This window comes from Siphateles boraxobius, unplaced genomic scaffold, assembly GCF_051911475.1.
Source record: "Siphateles boraxobius isolate OS27281-9 unplaced genomic scaffold, OSU_SipBor_1 68, whole genome shotgun sequence".
NCBI lineage: Eukaryota > Metazoa > Chordata > Actinopteri > Cypriniformes > Leuciscidae > Siphateles > Siphateles boraxobius.
Genome location: NW_027509195.1, coordinates 8,291,324 through 8,311,386, shown reverse-complemented (window position 1 = coordinate 8,311,386; position 20,063 = coordinate 8,291,324). Strand labels below are relative to the sequence as shown.

General features: G+C 36.2%; 2 protein-coding genes across 2 annotated transcripts in view; one reads left to right on the top strand and one right to left on the bottom strand.

Annotated features, from left to right (window-relative positions):
• Window positions 1-669: 669 nt before the first annotated feature.
• atp6ap1lb (ATPase H+ transporting accessory protein 1 like b) lies at window positions 670-9,170 on the bottom strand. The gene is made up of 7 exons (XM_077214407.1): window positions 8,980-9,170; window positions 6,467-6,507; window positions 5,098-5,183; window positions 4,593-4,834; window positions 3,804-3,854; window positions 3,438-3,681; window positions 670-2,153 (listed from the first exon to the last, which is right to left on the bottom strand). Exons 1-7 carry the CDS (start codon window positions 9,078-9,080, stop codon window positions 1,917-1,919), a joined length of 1,002 nt encoding a protein of 333 aa, XP_077070522.1. The 5' UTR covers window positions 9,081-9,170; the 3' UTR covers window positions 670-1,916.
• Window positions 9,171-11,844: 2,674 nt separating this feature from the next.
• dnah12 (dynein, axonemal, heavy chain 12) overlaps window positions 11,845-20,063 on the top strand; it is a 29,779-nt gene continuing 21,560 nt past the window's right edge. The window contains exons 1-21 of the mRNA XM_077214404.1: window positions 11,845-12,003; window positions 12,114-12,315; window positions 13,145-13,229; window positions 13,332-13,358; window positions 13,460-13,649; window positions 13,977-14,043; window positions 14,166-14,324; window positions 14,653-14,848; window positions 14,990-15,178; window positions 15,292-15,445; window positions 15,559-15,650; window positions 16,138-16,316; window positions 16,493-16,628; window positions 16,727-16,852; window positions 16,947-17,081; window positions 17,360-17,553; window positions 17,695-17,932; window positions 18,050-18,235; window positions 18,328-18,528; window positions 18,979-19,173; window positions 19,281-19,402. Coding sequence (XP_077070519.1) covers window positions 12,122-12,315; window positions 13,145-13,229; window positions 13,332-13,358; window positions 13,460-13,649; window positions 13,977-14,043; window positions 14,166-14,324; window positions 14,653-14,848; window positions 14,990-15,178; window positions 15,292-15,445; window positions 15,559-15,650; window positions 16,138-16,316; window positions 16,493-16,628; window positions 16,727-16,852; window positions 16,947-17,081; window positions 17,360-17,553; window positions 17,695-17,932; window positions 18,050-18,235; window positions 18,328-18,528; window positions 18,979-19,173; window positions 19,281-19,402 — 3,065 coding nt within the window. The 5' untranslated portion in view covers window positions 11,845-12,003; window positions 12,114-12,121. The remainder of the gene's footprint in view (window positions 12,004-12,113; window positions 12,316-13,144; window positions 13,230-13,331; window positions 13,359-13,459; window positions 13,650-13,976; window positions 14,044-14,165; window positions 14,325-14,652; window positions 14,849-14,989; window positions 15,179-15,291; window positions 15,446-15,558; window positions 15,651-16,137; window positions 16,317-16,492; window positions 16,629-16,726; window positions 16,853-16,946; window positions 17,082-17,359; window positions 17,554-17,694; window positions 17,933-18,049; window positions 18,236-18,327; window positions 18,529-18,978; window positions 19,174-19,280; window positions 19,403-20,063) is intronic.

Sequence of the window (20,063 nt, the reverse complement as noted above, 5' to 3'; positions counted from 1 at the left end):
AGATGAAATGGCATGGAAATTTCATTTCGTGATTATAGTGACCAAAATGATCAAGGTTATCACAGAATCCTGTTCAAAAAGTACTAATACTACACAATTAAAACAATTCACCAAGTTTTATGTCGAAAACCAGCAAATAACAAATATAATTATCATTAATATGCACTTTTTGTTTACATAAACATTAGATTAACAACATTAAAAATGATGGCCAGATTTTAAAGGAGTACTGGACATGTTACCTACTAGTATGTAGTCTACAATTTCAGTAGAAATCTGTCGGTTGGAGACCCCTGTCGGTGTCAGTGTCCTCTTTGTCCGCGATTTTTCTCTGCGTGAGAAAATGCAGTGGTCCAATCAGTAGTTAAGAGCCTGAACTTGCTTATAGTAGCCTAATTAGGAAATTAGTGCACATGATTGAAAAAAAAATACAGCACAGAAGAATGTCTAATTTAGCGTGAGATTTCTTTGTTGAGCGTGAGACCGTGAGATTGAGGCTGAATGCGTGAGTGTCACGTCAGATGCGTGAGAGTTGGCAACCCTGAGACCCTAGCAGCAGTTTGCATGGCCACGAGTCACGACCACTGCTTTACCATATAGTACACGGAGAACATCACAACAAACGCATGCAACGTTTTTCTACTATTAAGATGTAAAGGTATGACTCACTTTTTATTTTGATCTGTTTATTGTTCAGAATGAATTGACTGATGTTCAGAAAACTTCTTGTGCACTTAACTGTGTATGACCATCATTCAAATGAACACCTCCAGAATCAGACGTGCCATGGTAGAGGTTTATCTCTAGTCATTGTCATGCTGCAGGTTATTGTGATAATGAGTTACTGATGTTATAATTGTAGATATAGCGGTATACTGATTATGATACTGAGGGTATTAAACACTTACATGAATAATTGTACAGCATTCTTTCAGCATTACCTCACTATAGTTATACTTTCTGTACTATAAATTCTTAAGGGGTGCTAAATTCATCTATTAGTCCTAATATATTCCACCTGAAAAGGGACGGCATATAGATCTAGCAATTATGAGATCATATAAAAATGTTCTGTGCAATATATCAGTTTCCGAAGCTTAAAAAAGGTATTTTTCTTGCTATACATTTTAAGCACTTAAAATGTATAGATTTGAAGGTGCTTAATACTGGAAGTTTGTTAATTATTGAATCAGCAGTTTAATCTAGATCTATATGAATATCTAGCTGATCATTTAAAGCCAAAGAGTATATTTATGGAGTTCCTGAATCTATGTTGTATAGTCCTGGAATACATAAATAGTATTAAGCACTGTACATTTATCGTTTGTTTTGTATGCTCCATATTCACATTATTACTGTCAGTTACCCATCAAGGCTGACAAATAGTTTTGCACCACTTTGGCAGTCAAATAACAGTTCTTGTAATTGGCAGATCAGTCTGCGGACTCCATTACAGATGAATGAGACAGTGATTTTTGTACTGTAAAAAAAAATAAAAAATAAAAAAAAATCAAGCCACAGTCATTTGTTTCACAGTCTCTTCTGCTTTTTCAATTCATATATTTCTAACCACAGTACTTGTATCCAGTCAGTGAAGTGCTTTGAAAAGCCCACCAGAGTGGTGGTCTATTAAAAGGCAATCTCACTTTTTTTTGTCCCTATTTCATAGGCTTCCAAGTCCTGGTCCTGGAAAGCCGTGATATGTCCAGGTTTTGGCTCCAGCCTGGGTTTTAACACCTGATGAATCAGGTAATCTCATCCTCTGACTGTAAGAAGTTAGGTTAAGACAGTGATAAAGGGAGGATTTAGTGCCAGGCAGGAGGAAGACCAAGAGGACAATGCAGCCATCCAGAATCAGAACTAGCAATCCTTTCCACGCTGGTCTTTTGCTGCTTTTACAGCACTGCCATCACTCCTCACACGCTGTTCTTGTCTGGGAGCTCAGCCTCGGGGGTGCGGGGAAAGTAGACCGTGGTCTTGTGCTCTTCGTAACGGTCAATGTGCTTGAGGTGGACGACCATGTGCAGGGCGTAAGCCAACACAAGTAGCAGAATCAGAGATGTGATTAGGCCCATCAAGATGGCTGGAGTGAAGAAAGTCGCACAGTCACTTGCTGAAGCAAACTTGTTGGACTGGACATTAAAGGCCTGGATCTGAAAAAGAAAAAGTTATAAAATAAATGTTTTCTGTCAGAGAAAGTTATAAAAAATGTATTCATTTACTTAACCCCTTATTTACACTTCACACATCTGCGGCGCATTACGGCTCCGGCGAGGTTTTGTTCTGTCCTCCACGCGGTGCCAACTCACACAAGGAGCATATCAGAAGAGAAGTGACTGGATGCGCAAGACCACAAGATTTGCATGTCCGACGTTGTTTTGGTTGATATTTCATGTTTTTTCTTGGTTTTGGGGTTCTTCAATGGTTAAGTTTGCTAAATGGTTATGTTTTGTCCGGGCTTAAGTGTTTATTGCTATGTCCTGCTTTGTTGTGCTGTAGCCTACAGACAAAGTTAATGTACTTAAAAGTCCAGTTATGAAGGACAAGGATAAAAGATTTGTGTGTTTTAGTCTTTTAAAATACATCCTCAATTATCTTGTATCTATATTTCACACACAGTGCCTTTGAGCAGGAGAAGAACACTGGCATGTGGACGCGGCGTCCGTCAAAAATAGACTAGGCGCCTATCTTTAGCGAAGCAGCGAGGAGAGCCACTTCTGGGATGCTTCTGAAACGTGACGCGGCACAACGCGGCTGGAATAAACCATAGACTCTAAAAAAAAAAAAAACACAAGCATTGACTAGAGTGCTCTCGATGAGCTCCGGTGGCCGTGTCAGAGCCGCAATGCGCCGCAGACGTGTGCAGTGTAAATAAAGGGTTAAGAAATACAAAAATGTATTTTTAAATAAAGTTACGATGCTGAATATTTTTGTTACGTTTCATGTTTATCATCTTAAAATAAATTGGACAACTTTGAATTTTGTAACACATCTCGCTGTTTTTTCTGCACACTTTCTCTGCACTTCTGCACATAGCAATGCTGTGTACAGCCCCTTAAGCAGTCTTAAAAATAAAGGTTCCAAAATGGGGGTTTTCGCAGTGATTCCATTTATGATTCCCAAAGAACCTTTCAGTGGACAGTTCTTAAAAGAACAATTTTTTTCTTAGTTTAGAACATTTAAAAAAATCTAAAAACATTTTGTAGAATGGAAAGGTTCCATGGATGTTAAAGGTTCTTCACGGAACCATACATGTCTATATGCCAATAAAGAACCTTTATTTTTAAGAATGTACAGTTTTGTTAAGCATTTTCTATAAATTAATTTAAAGTAATTTCCAAATACAATAATATCAGCAAAAACCTCTCAGAGACTCTCAGAAATATGTAATTTCAGTAAACTTTTAAAAACACTCAAGCACTTTTAATGGCAGCTACCTGAAAATCTGTAAAAGTTATGTGCCAGTTTGCCGAGCTGTCAGTGTGGGAGCTGGGCACCAGTAGGGTGTCATATTTCTGTAAGCTGCTGACATGCTGGCAGTGGTAAGAATAGGTGGCGGGGGCATAGACCTCCGTGGCATTGAATGTGGCCTCATGAGTCCAGTTGTAGTGGATGTGAACACTGTCCAGAGTGAACCAGTTCTGGCTTACTGATTCGTAGAATGTGTTGGACATCTGAAGCCTTCAGAAAACAGACAAGAGGAAGTAATTATCAACTGAATGTAATTATCAGCCCTTGAGGTTTTGTGTAAGCTTCAAAAGGATACGTCAAGATGAGTGTAGTAGAAGTAAAAGAGTTTTTACCTGATGACAAGTCCCCTGATGTCTTCCAAATCGCCCAAATGCAACGATAGCCTATAAAAATGCAAGATTGTCATCAGATTGTCATATACAGATATATAACTAACGTTCAAAAGTTTGGAGTCCGTAAGATTTTCTTTTATAATTATACGATTTTTAAATTTATAATTTGTTCACCTAGGCTGCATTTTTGTAAAATATTACAATTTAAAATAACTGTTTTAAATGTTTATATAACCTATTTTAAAATGTAATTTTAACATTGAACAGTATACTGCTTAATATTTTTTGTGGGAACTGGGATGCATTTCTTTCTGGATTCTTTGATAATTAGTTTAAAAGAACAGCATGTATTGAAATTTTTATAAAATTATAAATGTCTTTACTGTCACTTTTGATCAAGTTAAAGCATCCTTGCTGATTAAACTATTAATTTCTTTAAAAAAATCTTATTGACCCCCAATTTTCATCAGTACATGTATACATACATTTAGTGGCTCCAGAGCCTCACATAAAATGTATTAAATTATCTGTAAATATTCAGTATCCACAAACATGAATTTAGTGGTATGTATGATGTCAGTTCACTCAAAAGTGTTAAAATACTTTTTTAAATTTTGAAGACCAAAGCTATTATTTTATTATCTTTCTTTTAAATAAATGCCACTTGGTTTGATATTTTGTAATTTTAGGGTTATACAATGTAAAGTCTAAAAACACCTTTTGGGGCCACTGTATATACTACAGAATGCGACTGAATCTGTGGCAGGAAGAGTTTTCAAGAATACTTACGTAGCCTTCTCCTTTGTACAAACAGAGTCTTTGGTGTCTACTTGTGCATTGGGTCCAAACACCCTCTCTGTGAGGTCCAGGAAAGTGTTGTTCCTATATCGAATAGCCAGTCTCTTAGCTTTGAAGAGGATGCATATCTTGCCGTTGTAAGCTACAGTCAGTGGGGAGTAGGGTCCCGAGCTGGTAGACTGTAGTAACTTCCGTTTGGTTCTGGGCTGGGCATGCAGATGCCACCCGTAAGGCTGTTTGAAAATGATAACGACAAACTAAGCGATGATGTATGAAACGTGCATTATTGATGGGCTTCTCTGATCTCAAATGTTTTCTTATAAAAGGAAATGCTCAGGCTTAAGATAGCAGATGACAGATATTTCCTGGATATTTCCCTGATATGTTAGTTCTAAATCCATCACTGTGTTATTCTTGTAGGATGCTGGGTGAATTAAGGCAGAGATGTTGCTTATGGAAGCCAAGGTCACATTGACTATCAGGGAAAATGCAATACCTGCAGTATTCTTCTGAGTGGGTTTTCAGCTGCAGGCGAATAGCTCTCCCCGTGTGAGGCACTTGGACTCTCAACATGTTCTCCAGCTGCATCACAAATTTTGAAATAGGACAATGGGGGAGATGGCATGGTGAGTACTTTCAGCACAGAGAATCACTATATTTTTAAGCACATAAAGTGAATATGCAAAAAATAAAGTTAAAATTTTTGCGGTATGAAAGTATACATTTAAAAAGATCTAAGAGATAAAACTTATAGTACCTTACATTCAGCACAATATGAAATAGAACAACACTAGTATATTGTTTATTTCAATCAAAGGTAATATTCCATTTGCATTAGCTTCTAACAAACTTTTAAATAAAAGTTAATGCTTTGTCAGTGTGGGTTATTCAGTGATTATTTCTATGGCACACCAGTGGGTGGTGATATAAGCGATTCATTGAATCATTTTCCGGCAACTGATTTGCTCAAAAACAGTTTTATTCAGAAATGGTTTTCGTTAGTAAGTCATTGAATTGTTCACTTAACCAATTTGTTCAAAACACTGTTTCATTCAGGAATGAAACTCCACTGCTGTATGTTATTCGGAGACATAACTGCTGTGGCTTCGTTTTGAAGTATTTTCGCTAGTGGAGCAAATATAGTTAACTTGAGCTCCTCCTTTGGTGAAAATCAAGATTTTAAAGTTGTTTATATCTCTATGTGGTGTTTTTAATATGCTTTAAGACAAACCATGTGCAAATTCCATTCCATAAGTTAACACCATTGCTGAGTATTTTCTCTTTAAAACCACAGTGATCTAAAGACAGTCTCAAAAACACGGTTTGAAATCGCTGGTGTTTCTGAGGTCACAAACTAACTTGTAACCAAACACGTCAACATGTGATTGTCAACGAGTGGCTCTCTGAGCTGGTGTGAGTTGGTGTAGGCGGGGCTAATTTACATATTCATAGAACCGCCTATATTAAATGAGGCAAGTGTGTAGAGTTACATTCAAGCTATTTTAAGGCATGAAGAAATTTTCAAGGAATTTTTTTTAAATGTCATTTTGGTGATCATGGTGATCAAGATGAGTTTCAAAGGATACAATTATTGACTACAGGCCAGGTGACTTTAAAATATTGTGTCTAAAATTTAAATGACGCTTTATTAACTTGTTTATTAAAATGTAGCATAAAACTGTTTCATTCGACCTTGCAGTTTACACAGTGCTCAATAATGTAATGTAAATAAATAGATAAACAAGTTTGACTTACACTGTTATGCACAACAAAAATGACAAAAAACTCACACTCAGCAGAAAATGAGACTACTATATTTAAAAGAAGCAAAAAGCATAACTGCCACGAAAGTAATAGATACTGACCTGTTCTAATTCTCACAGCTTGATATGGTGGGACCTCCGAGCTGTGGTGGAAAAACAAAGCAAAACAAAAAGTGGGTTGATCTCTTTGTGTCAGGCTGTGGCCTACTTATCAACCTCTAAGACAGATTTCCCATAGATCCACTCAGCTTGATGCACCAGTCATGCATGACCACAAGTCTGACATCTTCAGGCCAGATTAGTGTCTCAGGAGATGACAAGACATTTAGTCGAATGTCATGATTCTCACGTGCTTAGCACCTTGAGTCCATCAACAAAGTGGGGGCTAAAAATTACTTAATGGCACCTTGCGTGTACATACGCACATGTATATTTATCTTGTGTCACCTAATCCCTCACGCTGGATTATCCTAAAATGAACCATTTATACATCTAATCTCAGAGATAATGAGCTTGGCGGACGATCTCCTAAAACCTTATTAAGAATCTGCTGCCCTATCTTGGAGAAGGTTTCCTGCTGTGTGAATGTGTTGACATCCAGGGCTGGATCTAGATTCAGGCCTGTTCACCTGCAGCAAAGTCAGCAGGGTGTGCGATTGTGAACGAGAGCATCAGATGACCCTGGCTCACTCTCTTTAGGTCCATCTCTTACGTACTACACCACCCCACCCACCTTTACTACACTGGACTTTAGCGCTTAGAGCTTTGTGATCATGTAAGAGATTAAAGAATACAGCAAAACATCAGACTTGTGGGGAAAATAAACAGATTACTGCATGGAGCATTTAAATTCATTCAGTTCTTAAGCGTGATATGAGCGTTGAATCAACAGTGATGTGGCACATTGACTCATAAAGCCCTTATAATCCAATCAAATGCAGGTGCGAAAACCAAAAAAATGACATGTGAAGAGCTCTTGAAGTACAGTTGTACAGTTTTTTTTTCTTCTTTCTGGGTTGTTCTGCTAAAAACTAAGAACAATAAGCACAGCAAATATGGTCAACACGGCCCTGCTGAGGAGTGTGTGTGCACGAGGAGTGACTCTCCCTTTGTTCTAATGCCAGTTTACCGAGGTCAGCAGCTGAGGACTGCGCTGCTGTCATTGGTTATGGCTGGACACAGTAGCCTAAGTGCTGAATTGGGCATTTATGTAATGAAAAGCAGCGTTCACACTATGTCTTCACCTCACTGGCCCTTTCAGAGCTCAATATCATCTTTTGCATATATAGATTATCGGTTTAGCATACGGATTAGCACAGTACACGGTCACAGTACTCTACAAACATAATAATGCTTTAAAATAGATCTGTCTGTTAAATGTTAATAAGATTATAGCCTTTGGTCTAATTCCACTTGCTGCCATTCTTGACTGTCTGTTTTGGTCTGCATGGGCACTGACCCTGAGAAACTTGAGGAGGGTTGTAAACCACTCAACACTTTTTACTCCTAAAACACATTTCTGGACTAACAAGATCCCAAATGTTTTAACAGCCTGCAATGCTGCTCTTATCCCTATAAATCCTAAACTTTAGATTCTATCTAGGGAGGGATGGGCAAGTTAGTAGGTTGTTTACCATAGCTGCAGTTAACAGAAATAAAGAAAGAAAGACATTCAATCTTGATCATATAATATATTCATATATTTGCATATAAAGGCATCAATAATTCTAGGGGGTAACGTATATCATATAAACACAAAAGAATAACCACTTATTTAAATGTCATTTTGGCTCTTTGATCAAATTAAAAATGTCATCTCATGTGACAAATCATCCAGGCAAATAGATAAACTAAATTTTTATATAAACTTAATATATACAGTAGACACTTTGTAAATCTCATATAAAATATACAAAAAGTAGTTATTAGATTATACACCTACAAAAAAAAAGGCTGTAAAATTTAAAATGTGTATTTTTTTAGACATTTTTGTGAAACTTTTTTTTGAAAATTTGAACAATTCAATTTAGATTTAAACTAATTCTATCCTGTGTGGTGAGCAATAGAATACTCATAACTAGTATTCTATTTTTTCCCACTCTCAAATACATTAATATCAGATAAGTCAATAATTTCTAAATAAATAAATATAACTAAATTAACATATTTATGCTAGTCAAGCTTTGATATGAGTAAAGGAATTCAGCAACTGTACAATAACAATAAACTGACTGGGTATATTCAAAGATGCTCATATAGCCAGAACCGTCTGAATCTCACTTCTTTCTTTTGTTTCTTGGAGTAGCATCTGTAAACTGACTCCTACAGACACTGGATAGGGTCTGCCTGCTGTCCCATTGTCATAGCCATGTTTGAATGTCTTGTACTTACAGAGAAGAAAAACTGCAGCAAAACCACAACACACTCTGAATCTAGAGCCCACGTACGTCAAATTCATTTATGAGTTCCACGAATGCTCTTTTAGCATTCTCCTAATAAAGCGCATTTTCTTGGTGTCTCTTGCCCACTGTAAAAGACTAAGACAGTGCATCAGCTGCACAGCATCACTGCCCCATTCCCCCTCCCCACGCTAGAGCTGAAAGCGCAGCTCTTACCTCCTGTCCAGGATCGCAGGCACTTGATCGAAGGGCAAAGACAGAGAGATAAACACACACAGTAACAGGGAAAAAAACAGGAAAAGCTTGTGTTTAGCCATTGAGACAATCTGACGAGACTGCCAGAGATGAGGTCTGCTTCATAATCTGCTCTGAACACACATCCCTAAACCTGGGCTCTCTGACGGGCGGCCCTAGCAGCCAATCAGCGGGCAGGGGGGAGATAATCGTGCGTCATTCGCCTCACAGCCTTCATTCTTGCAGCCTTTCTCTCCCCCCTCTCTCTCTCACACACACACACACACACACACACACTCTACTGCCCCTCCCCTATCATTTTCTCTCTTCTGCACCCTCTGTCTCATACAAACATCCAGTAGCTGCCGGCCAACCTCAAGAAAAGGGGTTTACGTGTTTCAACGTTAGTCCTAGGGGCCTAGTTTCATAAGCACTTGATATCTGGCACGCCTAAAAATGAGTTGAGAGCGTGAAATTGTTTAAAAGCAGAATTAAATGTCATGACAACTGACCTAGATTTACACTGAAAGCTTTGATAACCAAAATCAATCAAGCCGTAAAAACATCTACACCTTATCAACCTCCATTGTGCATAGCATAATAACCTTAAAGGGATAATACACCCCCATTTTTTTACTCACCCTTATGTCGTTTTGAACCTGTATTACTTTTTGTTCTGTGGAACACAAAAGAAGATATTCTGAAACGTTTTAAATGTTTTTGTCCATAAAACAACATTGGACCCCATTGACATTCATGGTATGACATGCTTTAAAAAAGCAAGAGATTAAATACTAAACTGGAGAAAAAGTTCTCTGTTTATGGTCTACATCTTGTTATCTAGATTTGTATTGTGTAAATGAATGCCAGCAGAGTGGTTTTAGTGAGCCAAGTGGGTCGTTTGCCCCTTGTCTCGAATGTGCTTACGGTGTGATTGATAAGCAGAGTGACAACTGTCAGTCATCTTCATTGGGTAAGACAGACCTATTTTAATGTTGCCTTCACGGGCCTTAATACAGTGAAATGCAGCATAGACAGACGTTAACAATGTGTTGTGCTGCTTTTACTCAAAATGGTAGAAGTATAATCATGAAATGTGCAAATAGCTTCCTTTGTCACTCAGACTGCAGAACATGTTTTTTTTTCAGACCTAAGGATAAACTACTAACACCCTAAGGGGCCGTATGAAACAAATTTGAGGGCAAATTTAGTTTGCAGTTTAAGACGCCTAATGTTATTGCAAACTGATCTAAAACCACCCAGGCTGTCTTGTCCTCAGTCACCCCTTTATTATAGTTTTACATGAGGAGTCATTTTCAGGGCAATGAGGTTTCCTGGCTAAATGAATCACACCCAGACTGTTCACACCTAGACAGTCTAACTCTCTGAAGGTAATTAAACTACAGGGCATCTATCAGTTCCACATTAATCACACCATGTGCCTAATTGTAATGATGGTGGGGAAATGTTGCCATCTTGTGGTGTGTATTTCAAGAGTGATGAATGGATACTTCGTTCTGCACCAAACTTCATCCTTGCTAATTCTTGACATCCACATTAGAACATGCAAATGAGTATGCTTTTTTGTTGCTAAGGTATCACAAAAATACATGAATAAAGAACAAATGCAAATGTACAGATTTAACCATATAAAGCCTACCGTATCATAATTGCTTCAAAATTATCAACATTAAAACTTTGCTGAAAAACCTTTCACAATCTACTACATGCTTTCCCTCCCTCTGATTAATAGTTCATACCTTTTAGCAAGTAAAAAGCCTTTTAGTATAATTGTAAAAACGTCCACCTTCAGATCGTGATCCGTATGTCTTTTTAGTTTATAAAAATCAAGAATAACTTTTATATTGTTTATAAACATTTATAAACCTATTTTATATTGTATATAATATTTTGAGATTACCACTTACTGGACTGAAGCAACTTTACCTGAAAATCATGTTAAAATGTATCTCATAGGATACATCAAGCTTTTGTGGAACGCATTGCATTGCATTATCTGTTTAGCCCCTCTATAAAAACTACAGAGCTTTCATCATAGTACTAAGCATTTGAAAATATAATCGTAAGACGTATTATTGGAAGTTTTAGGGCGATGACTGATGGTTATATGCATTTTATTATGTAGTCTGCTATGAATATCTCATTGATTTACATTGCAAGCTATCAGAATGGCATCTTAATTTTTGGCAATATAAATAATTAAGGTGTTTTTGTCCTCATCAAATATGATATAAAACATATTCAAACTTTTTTTTTAGGATTTAAAAAAATATTTTGTCTACTATGATTACATTTAAAAAAAAAGATCAAAAGATTTAATTTGTCAAGCTTTACATAGTTAATAGGCTATATAGTACATATAACTAGGAACGAAAGGCACCAATTATATAAAATATATGATAAAAACATCTCAACATAGTACATTGGATCCTAAATTTAGAAGGCAAAACCTAAATTGTCATTGTTTACTCACCCTTATGTTGTCCCAATCCTTTATGACTTCATTTCTTCTGTGAAACAGAGAAGAAGTTAGAATGTTTGGGACTGACTGACATCCTAATTCACCATTTGTAGTAATGTTAGGCTACTTTCACTGGATCGGTTATCCATACAATAAAAATGAATGGCTTACGTGTATCCTAAACTGATTTACTTTTGCAGCACACAGAAAAAATGCATAATCATGAGTAAATCAAAATAGTTTATTATCACTATTTATTTATTTTTTGGATGATCTATCCCTTTAAGAGATATCTCACTGACATTCCTCAAATGCGCTCCTTATGTGCGGTGATAACAAAGCACTTCCGATTGTGCATCCATGGTAACCTATTTGTTGACGGAAATTCCACAAGTGCAACAAACTTGTATCAGTGTGGAGCAAGGAGCTCAAAAATACCGTTAGAGGAATACGAATGACGTCAAAACTACGATAAAAACGGCAAAATGCGTGATCACTTCAAAACTGATTTGTAATTAATTTAGGTATGAACACGTACCTTTGGTTTGGAATTTGTTTCCCTCACAGTTTCTAGCAATACGAACGAATTTTAAACACATTAATATATGTTTAAACGGGACAAACCTTCTTTCAGTCGCTGAAATGCCGACCTCATCATCGGCATTTAGCTCTCGGGCGGAGGATGTTTTGAGGAGGTACAATGCTCTGCCCCCTATCCCAAGCCCACCGGTTCAGGAGGGAGAGTCAGGCCTTCCAGAGAGCAGGCTGGCCGTGAGGAGGAAACTCCTGCGACACAGAAGGAGCAAGGAACAGCGACAACAGCTCCAAAAAATGATGTAACTTAAGAGCTTTCTTTGTTGGTGTATTTAATCGTTTTATTCTTTCTTAATAGGTTGTTCATAATTAACCTGTGCGTTTTCATTTAACATAAAAATGTTGGTTGAACTGAACATAACTTATATAACTACACTAAGTTACCGGTCAAAAGTTTGGGGTCAGTCTTTTTATTTATTTATAAATAAGTAATTTTATTCTGCATGGATGCATAAGTGACAGTAAAGAGATGTATAACGTTAGAAAAGATTTATGTAATAAAAATATTTTTCTTTTCTTTTTTTCTATTCATCAAAGAATTGTGAAGAAAAAAATCAGTATATTTCTGAAGGATCATGTGACACTGAATACTAGAGTAATGATGCTGAAAATTCAGCCTTGCCATCACAGGAATAAATTACATTAAAATATATACATATAAAAAACAGTTATTTTAAATTTATCATTTTCACAATAGTACTGTTCCTAAAACATTTATAAAATCTTACAGACCCCAAACTTCTGAAATGTAGTCAGTGTGTATTGCTTAAACGTGTTTCACTTTTGTAATCACATTTTAGCTTTTTGTTGCAGTTCACTTTAACAAATTTGTATAGTTTTAATGTAGGCCTATACATTCAAATAAGTGATCTTAATTAATGTATAGTCATCACAATAGCATTTGTAATAATTACTCAAAAATCAGAAAAATTTACTTTAGCTTTAGATTTAAAAAAGAAATCCGGATATTACTGCTGTTTCTGCTTGAAATGACGATGTCAACTACCTGAATATTTGTCATTGGGTATTTGATAGTTTCATATTGTAATGTGATATCTATAATTGTGGTAGAGTTGACAGGGCAATGCAAGCTTACATGCAGGCCAAGGAAGCAGGACAGGTATCTCCATCTCCTGTTCCAGAGCTTCCCTCAACAGTATGAACCTTTTACTTGCTCATACATCTCACACACTTTAAGTAGTCTCATATATATTCATTGTATTTGTTAATAATAATATAATTACATTTTGTTTTCTAGATGATCAATGAAGAGAGGAAGCGATATGTATGCTATTATATTTGAACTCATAATTAACCTCTTTTATTACATGAGAGATCTTTTCATTTAATTGTGTTTTATACTTTTCCCTCCCATTGTCCTTGTAGATGAACTACTTGTTCCTGAAACAGTGTGTTGAGCAAAGTCCTGTCGCGCCATTTCAACAACAGTGGATGGATGCCATGTTGGCTCGTGTGTCCCATCGGCACCGTCAGGGGCCCGGCAGAGAAGAGTTGCTTAAAGACATATGCAAGGAGGTCGGTGAGACCTATCTCAGAGTCATGATCAAGCACAGAGGTGAGTCAAATATCTGCTTTGGAATATAATCACATTAAAACATCACATTATCATTGACATTGTTGCCTTGATAATGTCAAAGTGTTCATTCAAAATCGCATTGGTCCTGCTCCTTTTTCATAAAGATGTTAAATGATTATTCTTCTCTTGTGATTTAACAAGGACATTTTCCTGAAAACTAACTTCACAAATGACTATAGATTTACAGAAAATAATATAAATTCTATATTAAGATCTGTTTTTGTGTGTTTTTAAAGTTTTTATGTAGAAACTGGTTATTCTGGGTTTTTATTAGTTTGTTATTAATGTTTTTTTTTTTTTTACTAGTAAGCACTATATTGAAAGATCCACAGTCAAATGACACGATTTCTCAAGAAAGCAACAGATCTGCTGAGTAAGTGTGCTCATTTTTACAAAGAAAAATATACATGTTCTAGCAACATTTAACATAATTATCGTAATATGGCCAGTTTATAAAGTGTCTTACGACTTATGATCTTGGTTTTACTTCACCAGGATTCTAGATTTCTCCTGTCCATGGCATGACAGCTTTGTGCATAGTCGAAAAGTGATACAGAAGAATCTACACATATTGCATCCAGCCATGAAGAGTGTCCTTGATATTTGCTACAGCACATTCTCCCACCTGCTCCTTATTGATCTCTCAGACTGCAGGTACTGCGTGATGATGATGTTTGGGATCTGGGATCACTCTTTTTCTGATTACATGCTGTGTATTTGTTGCTTGGGTCAATGGTAAATAACATTTACAAGATGATGAAAAGGAGAATATTTTGCACAAATATGCAATCTTTTATGTTCATGTTGGTTTCAAACATTATTAAAAAGCTTTTACGCCATTCTCAAAAATGTGTGAAGTTGTGCAACCATCATAAAGGGTTATACCACACCACTTATATTAAAACTATATTAAAGTAGTTCTCCATATGAATTGAAATTTGAATTTGAATGAGTAATGTGTTTCTTAAAACCGGTTTTAAAGGTCCACAGGGCTTGTAGACTGTGAGAGTCTGAAGAACAAAGTGGCTGTGGAGTGTGAGCGAGTCAAGGACACACTCATGAAAGCCTGGTACCCCAAAGTCATTCACCTGCTCACCAGCAAAGGCACTCTGCAGAAAGTCAAACCCAAAAAGCTTGACTCTTTTTACAACTGTGCCTCAACCCTTATATCCAATCAGGTGAGCTGCTGAGTATTGTTTTTCATGTAGTTTCATATCTGCTAGCAGTAACTATGAGATTTATTTCCCAACTGTTGCTGTTTTTGTGTGCCTATGGGTAATTGAATAGTTTGTTTTGTTTACCCTTTGTTTTTCTTTTAGCTAAAGGCTCTAGTTGAGAGGAGTGTGGTGGCATTTGTCAACTTGTTTGATCCTCTCAATATCAGCAAACTCCCCCAATTCAAGATGGACTTAATATTTGATGACGAGAAGATGGATTTTTATCCTAATTTTCATGATCTAGAGCAGGCGGTGCTTGAAATGGCAAGCCTGATCAGCAATAGTATGCAGGTTAATATGTTGTTGTGCAGTTGGTTTACACATAATTATTCTGACTATGTAGATAATAAGATCGGATTGATCTATGTGCACATGTTAAATATTAAGCCCTGCCTGTCCCACAGAAAGTGCAGACAATCCGGTCATTGTTAGCTGAGGGCAACGTTTCTGTAGTGGATGCTAAGCTCTCAGATCATGTTCAGATGTGGGCAGAGACCACTCTTAGGAATGCTGTAAGAATAAACTTGAATGGACCTGCCAAACACTTCCAGAGCTATGGTGAGTAACCAAAACCCAAAACAACACCTAACACTAAACCCACTTAGATGTTTTATGACTACTGTTCTGTTGAATTTTGTAAAATTTGTTTTATATCTTTTATTATCATTTAGTTGACAGCTATGACTGGTTAGTCAATGGGACAGCACAGTCTCAAGTGGAAAAATTAATTGAAGAAGAGCATTCTTTCGATGAGTACACTAAGGTCTGCTCAAATTCATTTCAATACATTATGTGCACTACTGTTCAAAAGTTTAGTCGGTAAGTTTTTTTTTTCTCATAAATTCAGTAAAAATCGTAAATATCATATCATTATTAAAATAACTGTTTTCTATTTGAATATATATATATATAAAACATGTATTCCTGTAATAGATATGCTGAATTTTCAGCTGCCATTCCTCCAGTCTACAGTGTCACATGATCCTTCAGAAATCATTCTAATATGCTGATTTTCTGCTCAAGAAACATTTATTATTATTATTAATGTTAAAAACAGTTTGGCTGCTTATTATTTTTGTGGAAACTTGAATGAATTTATTTGAAATATATAGTTAAAATCTTACTGACAACACACTTTTGAACAGTAATGTATTTTTAATTATATACTAAGGTTTTTTTATTGTTTTGTGTTTAATCCTTTTTACTGTAAATGTCTGTGTATTCTTAAATCTTAAATGGCTGCATGTCAGCAAGTGGAATTGTTTCGGGCACTGTCGCAAGAGATATCTGGTCTTCCTTCTTTGATCCATTTTGACATGGTGCGACTGGACTGCGAGGAGCTCAAACAAGGTCTTGCAAAGAAAGCGAAAACCCTTTCCGAAATCATTGTGGGAAAGCTTGTCAGCTCACACCATCAATGCAGTCTTCAGTAAGATCAGTGTTTTGCTAATGTTTGCAATAGTTCACCTCAAATTGAACATGTCATTTGAACAAAATTAACATAATTTATTCACCTTTATGTCTTCCAAAACCTGTGAAATTTTTAGGTATGTGGTATATGCTGTATATTTGAAATTTAGTGAAGACTTGTTGGGGTTTTTTCAGGATTTGTAAAGAGTTTGAGGCCATTCAGGACAGGGCTTTGAAAGTCCCTGAAACAACAGAGGACATGATAGAAATGATTACTTACATTAATGAGGTGAAAACCAAAGAAATAGAGGAGCTCAACAATAAGATAATGGTGGGTACCTCAGAAATATTTACTATATATTTAAATATTTATATGTCTGGATAACAATTACAAAATTTTAAAAAATTTTAAATACTTTTTTTACCCAGGAAACACAGCACAGGATGAATTATCTGATGAATGTACATATTTTTGAACCAGAGCACCTTAAACTGAATGCCACAGTAGTGCTCTGGCCACAAGACATTTACACCATCTTTGATCAAAGTGACAAGGTGAATAATTTTCCAGGGATGGATTTAAATGGATATTAAATATATAAACTTAAAATTTTCTGTTAGAAGGACTTACACAATTGTTTTTTTGTAGGTGATGGAAGAAGGCAAGCAAAAGAGTCAGCAGGAACTTATGGGTCGCAGAGAGAAGCTGCTGCTAGAACTAGAGAAAGTAGGCCACAGGATTGAGGAATTTGCAGAGTGCTCTGAACTCGATATGATTCAACAGGTATATTGCAAACTGAAATGTTCCGTTTATTTGTCCAGTTAAAGTAATAGTTCACCCAAAATTAACATTTTGTCAGTCACATCATTTCGATCCCAAATTCCTTGAACACAAATGGATATCTGTCCGGCAGAACCTCCATGCTTCTGCTTTCCATACTTTATGATGCTTTGTCGTTTTCTTTTTTGGAGCTTGTCATGGTAAACCCTTTCTTTCATCTAACCTGTCATGATTATTGGACTTCTGAAAAATAGTATTGCGATACTTCCTCGTCTTTCCAGTATGCTTCTGATGTGAGAACAGTGCAGAAAAGGATCCAGGACATTGAGGAATCAATTGATTTTATCAACAAAGAAGAAGCCCTTTACAAGTGGGACCAAACCTTATACCCAGAGGTAGAGGTGATCAAGGAAACTATTGAGCCCTATCAGAAGCTCTTCAACTTGGTTCTGAAATGGCAACGCACAAGAAAGAAGTTTGTGGATTCATGTTCCTCTGATTTATAATTATAAATTGAATCACTTTATTGCCACTATTTTCAGACTGTTTCTTTTCCTCTCCAAGAACTTAATTTATGTTTTAAAGGATGCTATCTTTTCTTGTCATCTGAGTGTAGATGGATGGACGGGTCTTTTTTGGATTTGAATGGTGAGAGTATAGAGCTGGAGGTTGAGGAGTACATCAGAGAAATATACAAGATGCTGAAGTTCTTCCTGCAGAGACAAAAGAAGGCTGAGCAAGAAAATGAGAAAAAAGCAGGAAAAAAGAAGAAGCCCAAAGAGGAAGAAGACAAAAAGGAGAGTGCCACTATTCACATCTGCTCAAGTGTTGTAGAGCAAGTCAAAGAGTTCAAGGTAATGTTTCCACCCTACAGATTAAAGGATTGGTTCATCCAAAAATGAACAATAATTTACTCACCCTCATGGAATTGCATTTAGGAAGATAAATTACAGAATTTTTTATATTCTTAGGAGTACATTCCAATGGTGTCCATCCTGTGTAACCCCGGCATCAGACCTCGGCACTGGGAGCAAATGTCAGAAATTGCGGGCCATGACTTGACCCCTGATTCTGGCAGCAGTCTGCGCAAAATCCTCAAACAGAACCTCACCCCGTATCTGGAACTTTTTGAAAGCATCAGTGCAGGAGCCAGCAAAGTAATAACACTGTGAATCCACCCCAGATCATTTGGATCATTTGCCATATGGACAAAACACCTCACATATTTTTTGAAACTGTTCACTTTCAGGAATTCGCTCTGGAGAGGGCCATGCATAATATGGAGGAGGTTTGGGAGACGGTGTCATTTACATATCATCCATACAGGGACAGTGGCGTGTCCATTCTCTCCTCTGTGGATGAGATTCAAACCATGCTAGATGACCAGATAGTAAAAACCCAAACCATGAGAGGCTCTCCTTTCATCAAGCCTTTCGAGACAGAAATCAAGGTGAGATAGTTAAAGTCACTTTGTAGTCACATAAAAATCACAGAGTCATTTTGTATTTTGTTTTATTCACAATCACAAATGTGAATACCAATAACAGTTTCTAAACAAGCCTGCTTCAAAAACCTATGCATTTCTTTTAGAAATAAATATGTATTGATAAAAAAAAAAAAAAGAATGAAGGAATTCATCTGATAAAAACTTTTCCACTCACCTGGAGCTTAATGCACTTATAAAAACGTTTGTGTCTATATAAAGACTATTGGATTTTTATTGATTCTTGGCATATATGTTCTTGGCAATTGGTTTAGTTTGTGCATAAGAAATATTCAGACAGATATTCAAGTAAAGAACATATTATGAGCTAATTTCTGGTCTGTTTTCTTTATCGTTGTTAAGGCATACCGAGTTAATTTGGACAGACTAATTTAGATTTTTGCTGATTCAAACCAGGTCTGGGAGGAGCGATTGATCCGTATCCAAGACACTATAGATGAGTGGCTGAAGGTACAACATCAGTGGTTGTACCTGGAGCCCATCTTCAGCTCAGAGGATATAATGAAGCAGATGCCTGAGGAGGGCCGTCTCTTCCAGATTGTAAACAAACACTGGAAGGAGGTCATGACACACTGTGTGAAGGACCCAAAGGTGATAAAACAGACAAAATATAAATAATAAAAACATTGGAGGTTTGGAAATTCATTAATCGATTTTATTTTATGTTTGAAATACCAATAATCCCCCCATTTGCACAGGTTTTACCTGCAACCTCTCTTCCTGGCTTGTTTGAAAATCTGCAAGAGTCCTACAACCTCCTTGAGAACATTATGAAGGGCCTGAATGCATACCTTGAAAAGAAAAGATTGTTTTTTCCACGGTAATATATATTTTAAAAAAATCTGATTTCATGCTTACCACTCAGGTAAAGTATCTATGTTTTTTAAATGTCAAAATAAGCCATTCATAAAGAGATTTTGCAGAAAAATATAAGTGCTATTTGTTTGATCATTCTGACAAGTCCGGGGACAGCAACACTAGCTTAAACAATTATGTGAGTTTGGAGTGGGGCTATTGTTTTTTTGGACCAATCGTAGACAGGAGTTTCGTTCAGGAAACATGTTTGGAAATAGTCATTATATTTGCAGTTCCATTTAGTGATAGTACACAATTGCAGTGTTTTTAGCATGTATTACTATTTACAATTAGCTTTCATTTTTATAATTTCCATTTCAATTTTCATTTTCATTTGTTTTATTGCTTTTATCATTTTTATTAGTTTTTTTAAAAAATATTTGTATTTAGCTTTAATTTATTTTATTTCTAGTTTATTTATTTCTATTTCATTTATTTTGTGTTTGTTTTCAATATTATTTTAGTTTTAGAAATTTTAGTATTGAACTTTCAGCTAATATTTATATTTTATTTGAGCTTTATTTTAGTTAAGGAAAAGAATTTAAATAGTTTTAGTTTTAGGTAACAATATCAAAACTGCACACTTCACCTTTAAGTTAGTGCACCTCATCATACTATCAAACTGC